General features: G+C 41.8%; 7 protein-coding genes across 7 annotated transcripts; 5 read left to right on the top strand and 2 right to left on the bottom strand.

Moving 5' to 3' along the window:
- Nucleotides 1–873: 873 nt before the first annotated feature.
- On the top strand, nt 874–1,803 carry PAS_chr3_0133 (GTP-binding protein of the ras superfamily required for bud site selection; the record flags this gene model as incomplete). Its single annotated transcript, XM_002492296.1, has 1 exon — nt 874–1,803. One exon carries the CDS (start codon nt 874–876, stop codon nt 1,801–1,803), a length of 930 nt encoding a protein of 309 aa, XP_002492341.1.
- An 802-nt stretch (nt 1,804–2,605) lies between these two features.
- On the bottom strand, nt 2,606–4,911 carry PAS_chr3_0134 (Hypothetical protein; the record flags this gene model as incomplete). Its single annotated transcript, XM_002492297.1, has 2 exons — nt 2,606–3,871; nt 3,925–4,911. 2 exons carry the CDS (start codon nt 4,909–4,911, stop codon nt 2,606–2,608), a joined length of 2,253 nt encoding a protein of 750 aa, XP_002492342.1.
- An 823-nt stretch (nt 4,912–5,734) lies between these two features.
- Nucleotides 5,735–6,895, top strand: PAS_chr3_0135 (Basic leucine zipper (bZIP) transcription factor of the ATF/CREB family, activates transcription of; the record flags this gene model as incomplete). Its single annotated transcript, XM_002492298.1, has 1 exon — nt 5,735–6,895. The coding sequence occupies one exon, from the start codon at nt 5,735–5,737 to the stop codon at nt 6,893–6,895; it is 1,161 nt and encodes a 386-aa protein (XP_002492343.1).
- Nucleotides 6,896–6,903: 8 nt separating this feature from the next.
- Nucleotides 6,904–8,199, bottom strand: PAS_chr3_0136 (Component of the ESCRT-I complex, which is involved in ubiquitin-dependent sorting of proteins into; the record flags this gene model as incomplete). The annotated part of the gene is made up of 1 exon (XM_002492299.1): nt 6,904–8,199. One exon carries the CDS (start codon nt 8,197–8,199, stop codon nt 6,904–6,906), a length of 1,296 nt encoding a protein of 431 aa, XP_002492344.1.
- A 165-nt stretch (nt 8,200–8,364) lies between these two features.
- On the top strand, nt 8,365–8,707 carry PAS_chr3_0137 (Vacuolar H+ ATPase subunit e of the V-ATPase V0 subcomplex; the record flags this gene model as incomplete). The annotated part of the gene is made up of 2 exons (XM_002492300.1): nt 8,365–8,372; nt 8,578–8,707. 2 exons carry the CDS (start codon nt 8,365–8,367, stop codon nt 8,705–8,707), a joined length of 138 nt encoding a protein of 45 aa, XP_002492345.1.
- Nucleotides 8,708–9,163: 456 nt separating this feature from the next.
- On the top strand, nt 9,164–10,261 carry PAS_chr3_0138 (Hypothetical protein; the record flags this gene model as incomplete). Its single annotated transcript, XM_002492301.1, has 1 exon — nt 9,164–10,261. The coding sequence occupies one exon, from the start codon at nt 9,164–9,166 to the stop codon at nt 10,259–10,261; it is 1,098 nt and encodes a 365-aa protein (XP_002492346.1).
- Nucleotides 10,262–10,362: 101 nt separating this feature from the next.
- On the top strand, nt 10,363–11,388 carry PAS_chr3_0139 (Hypothetical protein; the record flags this gene model as incomplete). Its single annotated transcript, XM_002492302.1, has 1 exon — nt 10,363–11,388. One exon carries the CDS (start codon nt 10,363–10,365, stop codon nt 11,386–11,388), a length of 1,026 nt encoding a protein of 341 aa, XP_002492347.1.
- Nucleotides 11,389–11,745: the final 357 nt, after the last annotated feature.

The raw sequence follows: 11,745 nt of genomic DNA on the forward strand, positions 1-11,745 counted from the left end.
CAATAAAGGAGAGACACCTCACTCATAATGTCAAACATGCATGCACGCATCGTTACTTACTGCCCTGTGCTCCGCCCAGTAGGCAGGAATGGTGCCACAAAATGTTTGGAGGGTAATAAAATCAGCCAATGGTGATTAGCCTTCACTCGTCTTAGTCGGAAGACCTCTCCTACGCAGGCACGGCCTGTTTTTTTCTTTATTAGATATAAATAAAAAAGAAACGAGATTGGCAACAGCCTTTAACCTGCCATCCGATTACCGTTTAACGCAGGTGGGATTGGCCCTAATCATTACTTGGTAGCACAACATTAGCGAACAGTCAAACACAAATTCTGCCGGGAGACTAAAACGGCGCATCTGTCAACGAATTGAATTCACCAGCTCGGCCCAAAGATGAGTGGAAGACCCGATTTAGGTTACTATGGTGCTGGAGTCTAAACAGTACCTTACTCATCCTTTATGCCGTTGTGAATGTAGAGAGAGGGAAAAGAAAATAACCGACGTCAGCCCTTTTTTGGCCCACCGTTTCTACAAAGAAACACCACTGCCACCAAAACAGCATTTTATTCTCCATCTTTCTTTGTTTCTATTATTGCTTCCCAATCTCTGACCATCTCGGTTGTGCAATCACTAGGATTAGTCCCCAGTGTAACAATAGATTGGATGATATCTGGCTATTATAATTCTCAACGGTTTCCCAGTATTTCGGGTGCAGCGAAATCGTATCGTAATGTCACAATCAGCGAGAAACAATAACGATTTTCTCTTCCTTTTACCTTTTGATTTTGGCTTTTTTTCCTCACCCTTCAGTTGTTTGCCACTCAAAATAGCTCATCGCATTGTCTCTGTGTTGTTGAGCTAGTCAGTTATTAGATGGACCGTAGAAGGGAGTTGAATATCCTAATGCTGGGCAATGTAGGTGTTGGGAAGTCCTCAATCACCCTACAGTTTGTCCAGAATCAAATGCCGGAGCACCATGATGACGATATAGAAGACACGTACAGTAGAGTCTGGGAGATCGAGGGGAAGGAGTACCAGATAAACATTCTTGATACTGCTGACTCCTCCCAATCGACCATGGAGACTGATCTACAATCCGATCACAGAAGACAGCAGATTCTCGCAACCCAAGGAATTATACTGGCCTTCCGTATCAATTCCAAGGACTCCTTTGATAATTTATCAAACATTCTCCGAAATCTTAGCCGCATACGGGGGAACTCTTTACCTCCAATATTACTCCTGGGGAACATGATGGACTTGGAAGATGAAAGGGAAGTTTCTAGAACGGAAGCCGAGTACCTCCAGTATCAGTACAAACTTGACGACTATATCGAGGCTAGTGCATCTATGAGGCTAAACGTTGACGACGTGTTCACTAGAATGATAGAGCTTATACTAGATATCCCAGATAGTAAACCACATAGTGCCAACGACAGCCAGGTCGGCATACGCCAGAACTCTTCGATGCAAGGAGAGTCTAAACATGATAGAAACATAGACGATGAAGATTTCAAACTCATGAGAGAGGAGAGCTATGATGAACGCAGTCGCAGTTTATCCCAGGTTTCACAAGATGACCATAGACTATCACCTTCACTCCATCAATCTTCGGCAATCTCCGGCAGGGAAGCTAAACCTGTCGCCGAGGAGCCAAGTAAAAATCAAAATGGGATAACTGAAAATAATCAAGTTACCACCGGCAATGAGAATAAGGATAGTAGAGAACTCCACTCTGTGAATAAGACTGCTGTCTCTGCTGTCAAAGAAAAAAGGGCTACAAGCTGTTGCATATTGATGTGATTTGTCTCACTTTTGGAGTGTTTTCTTTTGCTAGGATTGTTTGGTTTTACCCTATCATTATTTTTCACATTGACCCCCTCAATTATTTCACCGTTACAATGCCAAGGTCAACACCGAACAATTATCAAGAACCGTTCCGCTTTGCATAAATCAGCTTAGAGGGCTCATCAACGCTCAAAGTAGAAGTACGTTTATACGTCACGTGACCATTTATGTGGCCCCTTTGCTGTTTCACTTCAAGCCCTTGGAGCTTTGACACGCCATGAGAAAAAGGACCCGGCCTTTTTAGAAAGCCAATTAGTCCTCTACTAGAATCACTAAATTTTACGTTATAATAGTGAATGCATTTTATGTAGGTTTAATAGTAATAGGAGTTAGGTATATTTTTTTTCTATCTTTTTCTTTTTCTCGGCGATATGTGATTATAGTAAAGATCAGAGGAAAACCAAGATCTGAACTGAAATGCAATTGAGTAGCCATTTTAGCCGTTCAGCATGAAAAAAGAGATCCAGCAATCGAAAAATCCGAATAGAGAGGGGTTTGATTCCACGGCAACCAGCTGGACATTAAACTTTAGTTATTGATTAACATTGATTAACACCCAGTAAGTGACCCAGTAAAAATGTGATGATATTAAAGTTGAAATTCCGGTTCATCGACGCCATATCCGATAATTGAAAAGACCGAAAACAAGAGACTTAGTCTATGTGACAGTAGTAGTCATGAATTCAAATGATTTTTTCACCTTAGGCTGATGACTATTCTGATTTGATTCCTTTGGTTTCGACTGATCCTTCATTTCTTAAGGAATCTGTCTAATTTGATCTATATTTATGGCTTGATTACTTTTGAGACTTGCAGCAGAACTCTTCATGGAATTAATCAAATACGATTCTCTAGTAGAGTCCAACCTCGTAAGCCATGAGCTATCGGCCGAAAGCTTAGAAAATAAGTACCCAAGTAAGGAATCACCAGCGCCAGTGACATTAATAATTTCATCGGAAGGGACAACATCGAGCACTGGAAAATGTTGTACTAGAACACCAATTCTACCAACTCCGACTGGTTTACCCTTGGTCAGGAAAGAGAAAGTCGACACACTGCCAATAATTTTTGAACCTTTGATTAGATTGTCGTATTTGTCACAATCTGTAATGATTTGGAAAACAATTATTCCATTCTTACCATCTTTAACAATAATATTGTTGAAAAAAGGAAGTAACCTGAATGTTTTTGTCAAAAATCCCTGTTCAAGTAAAGGCCTCAAATAATCATTTCTTTCAAATTCTCTGTCCAAAGCGTGTCTGACATTGTAGTCCAGTCCTAGCGAATCCACAACAGGAAACCATTCATTTTGATAAGCATCAAAGAGACAATTATCATGGAATTCGTTAAATATTGCGTTCAGTTCGGTGACAGTTGGTGTTATCAGTTTCACTGAATTGTGAGGGAATATTCGCAGATTATTTAACTTTCCCAGTTTGGCTGCCTTGATAGCAGACGCTGGTTCAATGACCACATCAAAATCTTCAAGCTTCACAATGGAGTCAATCAACGAATTACTCAAATTGCAGTCTAAAAGAACCCATCTAGGTTGATATTTTCCCAAGCATTCCATGGCATGCTCTATGGAAATATTTTCAACCACTTTCATGTCGGCACTGGCGACAACCAAAGCACCAGAATGATCATGGATGGACACGTACGTTCCTGTGGGGAAATTCTCAGAGATTGAAACAGCGTCAGTGGCCATTCCACAAGATTTCATAGTCTCCATCAAGCCCCTGCCTAACAGGTCATTTCCCACAGCAGAGCAGAGTCGGGTTTCCACGAACGAGCCATGATCTCTCGAAGCCAGATGTGTAGCGAGTGCAACATTGAATCCTACGCCTCCTATAGACTGTGCGTGTGTTCCTGGGTTTGAATCATTCGCAATATAGCCGGATTGAAGAGAGCACATAGTATCGTGGGCAATAGACCCCACTATCACAGCCTCAACCTTTTGAGGGATTCTCGGAGTGTTAAGGGAGGGATTAAATTTAGCTTTGTTTTTATTAGGGATTGATGACTTGAAAATTAGTAAATGCTATTATGAAGAAGAAAAAAATGGCTTTAACTTACTTCATTCTTTGTCAAACTAGCCAATTCTGTCGCTATTTGTGATGCAATCTTGGCGTTATTTAGTACAAATTGGGCATTACATTCAACGCTCTTACCGTTGGTCTTATGATATATTTTGTCCAATAAAAATGGAGTGACATTCTTTCCAGATATTTCTAGCACTTTCGCTTCTTGCAAAGCATCCTCAATGATAGAGTTGATGAAGTTAAGGTCCAATGCAGATTCTAATGGAGGTGGAATACAGAACAATTGGCCATTATCCAAACCCATGTTTAGACTTGCAAATATCATAGATGCGGCTTCTTTGGGAGACGAAAATTCAAACGGAGACGCAACATTGGAAGATCTTGTGTAAAATCCAGGGACATGTTTTCCGAAAGGGGCATTGCCGTCATTAAACGTACAAACAGGAACTCCCTTGGTTTCTAAATATTCCATTGTTCTTGGAACATCCAAGATTGACTTGGGTCCACTGCAGACAACTGCAACATCTGTTCGAGACAATTCCTCCAAATCGGCACTGACATCCATGGTCACTTCACCATTTCTATGAACACCTCCCAATCCTCCTGTCGCAAAAACTTTTATTCCCGCCATTTTGGAAAGCATCATAGTGCTGGCTATAGTGGTTCCCCCCGTTAAACCGCGTGCCACTACATACGGAATATCTCTTCTCGACGTTTTATGTTTTGGAAGTCCAGATGATGCTGGATCTGCCAACAATCTCAGGTCCTCAGTGCTCAAGCCAACTTTCGGACTGCCATTAATGAACGCAATTGTAGCCGGGATGGCACTCTGGTCTCTTATAACATGCTCTACCTCATTGGCAAGCTCCAAGTTTTGTGGATAGGGCAAGCCATGGGTAATGATGGTGGACTCCAATGACACCACAGGGATGTTATTTTTCACAGCATGCTGGACTTCCTCACTGACAATTGGCGCCGAGTAATGAAGCGGCCGCCTGAAGTTCAAAAAACGGCGCAACATCCTATAAAGAGGCTAAATGATGGTCAATGCAAGGCAGGGCAGACGGCGAGATTGTATGTATATCCAATTTGGGCAAAATCGTCTTTTCTACTTTTGATGTCCAGCCAAAAGGGATTCACCGGAAGCGCGAAAGCGATTATCGCCGAAGATGATCAGCGCTTTGTGGCGCGTCTCCGTAGGCCACACCGCTAGCCATACTTGCTTATACGGCAAAAAGTTGGGGCGGAACAAAGTATTACGGCTTCACCAGCATAATTACTCCGAAGTAACGGTTAACTTTCTCTACATCGATAGAAACAATAAATGATCTGTCCGAAGCATTACGTCTGTCTCACACGTCACCAACAACAGCTCTACGGCTGCCACATAATGTGGAGATGGGGCGGAACAATACCTCGTTCAGCTGCAGAAACCAAAAAAGCAACGTGTTAAATCTTCGAAAGATGCAGTAACTCCGAAGAAAGCTTTGCAATTTCTTGTGAACACTCTATCACTCTATCTAGGTCTAGAACTTACCACTAGATCGCCGGTTTTCTGTGGAACATTAATAATATTAGTAGTCCTCCAACCAAACCTCGAATTTTTTTTACTGCGTAGTGCATTTCTGGTGAAGCATGTACTACCAATAGAGGTATCCCTGTTATCCGTCAAAAAGGTTTTCTTACCGTATCCTAAATCTCTCGGAAAGAGCCTTCTCTTTTTTTGTGGATCTACGAAACATTAGGTCTCCTCAAACAGTGTTCGACCCGCTGACTCCCTGATAAGTTGAAATAGGTCGCCAAGGAGATTTCGTTCTTTTTTCAAGTGTGGCTATCTGTATCCAATGGCTCATAATAACCCACAGCTGGTACAGGAACAACCTTTCTCTCCCGTTTCACAGATTGACGTGAATCCTCGTCAATCACAGGGACAGATACAACAGCAATCAAACACTCTGAGTTCCCCAATAAATCAGGGTGCAGAGAAGTCCAAAAAATCCTCTGGAGGCACTTTTCCCCATCTATTCAACCAGCCCACATTTGATGTTCATACCATGCCTCCAACAAATCCCCCAATCTTTGAGCAATATTATCAACAGCCGTCCCCCTTTTCCCATCCAATCAAAACGCCAAATGTCATAGGTGTACATAACTCCCATCAATATCCATCGGCCGTTTCCCACGCAGGCCTTGGATTTCTGGATGACCAGCAGTTTTTATCCATGAATCCTTCCTACTACAATACGGTCAACGATGACTCAAGTTTATATGCGAACGTAGTTCCTGATGTTCTAAATTTCAACTCAACTTTTGACAACGATGGTATCGTACCTTCAAACCCTCAGTTTCCTACTCTGAAAAGAAGGATATCAATATCCAATGGTCAAATAGGTCAGCTTATACAAGCCACCCATATGTATCAACAGCAACAGCAAAAAGGGGCAAACTTCGATCAGCAGGAGCTTGTGAAGACGTCTGAACACCAGGCCAGGAAAACACCCACTCACAATATTAAACTGGAAGATAATTCAGAGTTCGTTTCTAGTCTGGACTCTGAAGGTTCTGACACCAAGTCATCCACTATAGTTCTGGATGACGATGGGCTTCCCAAGCACCAGCTGTTGTATAACAACGAAGTCATTTTTAACCCAAATGATACCCTGATTCCTGGGACGAGTGCTTGGAAAAGACAGAAGTTGCTGGAAAGAAACAGGATAGCTGCCTCTAAATGTAGACATAAGAAAAAAGTTATTCAAGAAAAGCTGCAGAAGGACGTTGATCTATTTTCTCAGGAGAATAGGTTCCTTTCCAAAAGAATTCAGCTTTTAGAGAAATCTTTGGAACAAATCCAAGCTTTGGTGGATGGTCACATCTCCAATTGCTCCAATGAAGATGATCTGAGCCAAATACGAGAAGCAATAAGGAACCTTCGTGTTGACGAGGGTGCTCTGAAGAAAAACTTCAGGGATTCTATTAAACTAACTCAAGATGAAGATTCAGAATAAGGGTGAATCTATTTATTTTCAATTCCAATGGATGTAATTATTTTTTTAGTCAATGCAATAACCATAAACTTTTCTCTGGACAATTGTCTAGTGTATTTCAAGAAAAGGTCTGTATCGATGGAGCCAGAGTCATGAGATTTGGTGATAATGTCTATCGTATCATTAATGCTTGCCTCTTCCGTTCTGAGATCGTACAATTGGTTGAAGACAACCGTCTCAGCAACAAGAATTTCGTCTATTTTGTCAACACTTTTATCATTGGAAAGATTTTTGATCATATAGGAGGCTTCGGAAATTTTCGATTCTAAGATTTGCTTATTCTTTTTTATCTGTGTTTGATAGTACTTGACTAGTTGGTCGTCTTTTGAGGCCAAATCTTTCAATGCTAGCAACTCTTTTTCAATTCTTTGCAATTGAGGAAGTATATCTTCGTTGTATAGCAATTTGAGATCTTGTTCCAGCAACACTGAAAGAGATTTATGCAGCGAAGTTAAGAGAGAATGCTGCTCATCTCCCTTATGTGATTGATCAAAGTTCGAGGAAAGCATATCTTTGTAGACATAAGGAACCGTAGCTCCAGGCTGGGGACTTGAGAGGCTCTGTTGGGATGGAGTTGAATGTGAAGAAGTATTGAAGTTGAGAGGTCTACTTGAGTCCGGTGGAGGTGATTGGTATTCCTTGGGCTTTGTAGGCAAAGGAGGTGGTTGACTTGAAGCAAGAACCTCCGATCTAGGGCTGTTCATCGGATTTACTTCATTTGTTGGTAGTCTAGGACTTTGCCTCGGATTATCATATCCTGGAATTGGTGGAGGGGCATGTCGTTTGAACAATGGAAACTCTCTTCCAAAGGCATCACCTATTACCTCGACAAGCTTCAGCAAACGGTTTTCTTGTACCTTTTTGGGATCATTGTACTTATCTGCTCCGTACACCGAATGCCATTGGGAGATAAACGGATGGTAGACCTTCCCATTTGCATCAACGTAGTTGTTGGGGTTGAGGACATGCGTCTCATTTGATGGAGTGACATAAATGGTGGGATGGGAGTTTGGATAATCCAATGGTATCCATATCGTTATAGGTATCTCATATGTCACATTATGATGTTTGCAAGGGATAGAGCCGTATAAACTAAGCAGTAACTGGTCTTGTCCTTTGTTATCGGCAAATACCCTCGTTCTTGGTTTCAATGAAGAGTACTTCATTAGAATCAATGAAACATCCTGATAGCATAGCACAGGATTATGATACTGTGGTTTCAACACCTGAAACAACCATCTGAGGAGAGACTCTGGCAATCCCATGGACAATGGTTAAAGGTGATACGCTGAACTGATCCATCGATAGAGGTTGATAGACGAAATATGTGTGGTGCACGTATTGCTCCTCCCACCTGGCTGCTCGATTGACTGAGAATCCCAACCTTGCAAAGTCAATCATCCAAGGGAACAGAGAGAACATACGCAAAAATGAGTGGGTACGTGACACAAAAAGGTTTTCTTGAACTCCCATCTTGAATACTAACTGTTTCATAGATGGACTGTGATAATAACACTGCTTGTGGTAATTGCCATTGGAACAGGGTTCTGGTTTGTTGCCCCCAAGCAAGACCAAACGTAAGTACAGTTTACACCAGAGAAGGGAACAGAAGAAATAGGAACATTGCCTTACTAACATCTAAGCGTTTGGAGAAGTACAGTGCTGTTAACTTTAGCTATGTGTTGGTTAATGTGGGCGTTCACTTATCTCGCACAATTGCATCCATTGGTAGCCCCAAGGAGATCCGATCTTAGACCAGAATACGCCGAGTAAAATGTGCAAATATAAGAGAAACGGGGTAAAGAAGGGGGAAAAAACATATCTACAAATAAACTCATTATTTTCTACAAATTGTAGCTCCATACAATCAGCCAAGAGGAACAGTCCAACTGAATTGATTGCCTGGTTCACGATCCAGCGATATGAAAGTGCATCGAGGTAAAAAGATGACTTTCAACCACTGGCTTAATCTTCTCCATCTCAGGACTCATAATCCCACCGAAACATAAGAGACCAGAGGCTTAAATGGAGTGTCCCTGGTTTCAAAACATAATCAACAAACTCTGTCTCTTATGTTTCAAATGAACTAGGTTAGGTTGAAAAAAGGATGAGAGAAAAAAATCTATCTTGATAAATATCCACCTGTGTTACCCTGCCTCGAACTATACTCTGAGGGTTTACTTCATCTTATTTCATTACTGTAAACAAGTTCAATCACTATAATATTCGATGGCTCTAGATCTGGGGTCGATCTTGTGGTATTTGCCTCTCAAAGTCTATGGCACGGCCCAAGTGATGGTAGCCATTTTAAGTTTCCTGATCTGGCAACCAATAATGAGCGTTATCGACGTGCTCTTCTATGGTTTGATCAGGCTTCCCATGTCAATACTATTGTTTAAGCTTCTACTGATTGAGGATGAAAAACTCCAAGTACATGCTGGCCGTGTTTGGGAATTCTCCAAGATAATGTATCAATTCCTCAGCGCTGCCTTTATCGTTGGCACTTGCGTTGGAGTCTGGCTAGGGCTCAGTCTCATATTGGTTAGCTACCTGCTACTTTGGGAAAAACCAATCTTCACCCCTTTCAAAATTTCCAATGTCCTCAAGTCAATTGCTGAGTACTTGGGATTCGCAGATTTATGGTCCAAGATTGTCAGTTCTTTCGGAGAACCAAATGCTGAAGGCCGAGAACATAAGACCAAACGATATGTCCTAAGTTTGACCAGTGAACAATTGAAGGCAATGTTGGTTGGAGATAGGAAGAATGTAAACCCAGCTCTAAGCGAAGGTTCTACGTTGGTTGAAAGAACACAAAGTTCAAGAAACAAGATTGCACGTTCTGTTTCCAACAACTTTAGCAAGTTCAACAATTCCCCAAGAAGATTTTCTCCTTTATCACCGAAATCCAATATTGAAGTTGTCAACCAGAACTTCCAAAGACCGAGTAGTTCTGGAACTACACGGACCTCTACAAGCACGATGGATTCAGCAGCTTCTACTCTAACTGAGACTTCACTACCCAAGGGCAATTCACCAGTGAGCCATCCAGTACCCCCAGAGTTAACAGTTAATCCATTAGCAATTCCTACACAGCCGTTTTGGAGGTCACCGTCAACATCAGACGTGCAGCAGTTGACAGAAACCCCGAGATCATCACGAAGCCCCAGAGACTCAGTAACCTCAATAGTGGACCCGCAATATGACGACGATAGGTATTTCACTCCAATTGTCTCACCGCAGGCCCCAAGATCGTCTTTTTCGGCATCGAATAACCCCGAGAGCTCTCGAAGTATATCCGATTATGTCATTCCAGAAGAGGAAGAATGAAGTACTTGTTGAAATATTTCGATTCGCTAACGACCCTGAGGCGTAGAAGTCCCACACGAAACAAAAGACTCCGTTTACTGATCACATTTATTTGGCCTACAATGTTCAATTCTCTGTATCACGCAGGTAATGGAAGAATGAATAACAACGCTTTTGTATCGGACATGGAGCTTCAGTTTCCCATTATCAACGAACAGATCAACTCGCCTCTGATCTTCCACACTAGTAGCGGATCTACTGAATCAGATACGAAAGTAGGAGGAGATCAGGAATACATTTTTGGACCTAGTCCACAACCAAGTGCCAGCAGGTCTGGCATTTCCAGTGGTTCAGAAGTAATGGCATCGACCCGACTTAAATCCCATCCAAAGTCCAAAGTTAGGGAAAAAATTGAACCGAATCCTGAGTGGTCTGAGGAGTCTAAATCAAATATTCCATTGATTCAACGTAGACTTCAGTTGTTTTTGGCAATGAATTACCAGGAAGACCCAGATACTGGTGACTTGATATGTAAATACAACGAAGATGTCAGTGATGCACCGCCAGATCTTGGAAAATCTCTACAAACAATAGAAAAACTGAAGAAAGCTTCTACTGACAAAGCTGGGGGGAATAAACGATTGCCAGACGATAACAGCCTTGAGCTTATTCGCTCCAGTCGAATTGAAATCTTGAAGTTTCTAATCAATGATATTTTACGGGGATCGGGTTTGATTCCAAGAGGAGAGAACTGGTACGCTCTGACCCAATATGTCTCACTTGCCTCTACAACGCCGTCATTATCGGACTTTTCACCCGTCACTTCTTCTGCTTCATCTGTGTCGTCCACATTTTCCCACGCGATGTCAACTCCATCCCCTCAAAGATTGTCAGTGGACATCTTACTAAATCTCAGCGATGCTGAAAACATCTCGGATCAAACGAACGTCTATCAGGCCAAAATATCGCTACATTTTATGAGTACAGCATGTCATCCTACTACGATGATGAACTTCAAAGACACTTTTTTCCCCACCATTACGCACAATTTTAGGTATTTGACTCCAAATTCAAATCCTGGAGGGTTAAAATATGTCAAGCTGCCTACTGATATGGTACTGCTTACCACAGAAGTTGTTGTTGTATAACTTAGGAGGACTCAACAAATTGTCAATGAATAATTAAGAAATACCCAAAATAGGTTTTATCGTAGATAAGGATGGAAAGGCTCTGCAAAAAATGAGAAAAAAAAAGACAATGCACCCTTGAAGTAACTCATGTTCTTTCATAATAAGACTTTGAAATTTCTCATCAGGGTTCTCACTAGCAGCCCTGCCCCCATTCCTCCGATTTTACCAATCGTGCTGTAATCCGCCCTGCCTGTCATCGCCCATTCCTTTCACAACAGTCGTGTGCTCGACCAAAGCTTTGAACTACGGAGATATCGCCTTCAGGTCAAAGGTACTTATATCACCCATATTCCAACACTCAAAGCTGCTACCAGT

This window comes from Komagataella phaffii, chromosome 3 (genome assembly GCF_000027005.1).
Source record: "Komagataella phaffii GS115 chromosome 3, complete sequence".
Lineage (NCBI taxonomy): Eukaryota > Fungi > Ascomycota > Pichiomycetes > Pichiales > Pichiaceae > Komagataella > Komagataella phaffii.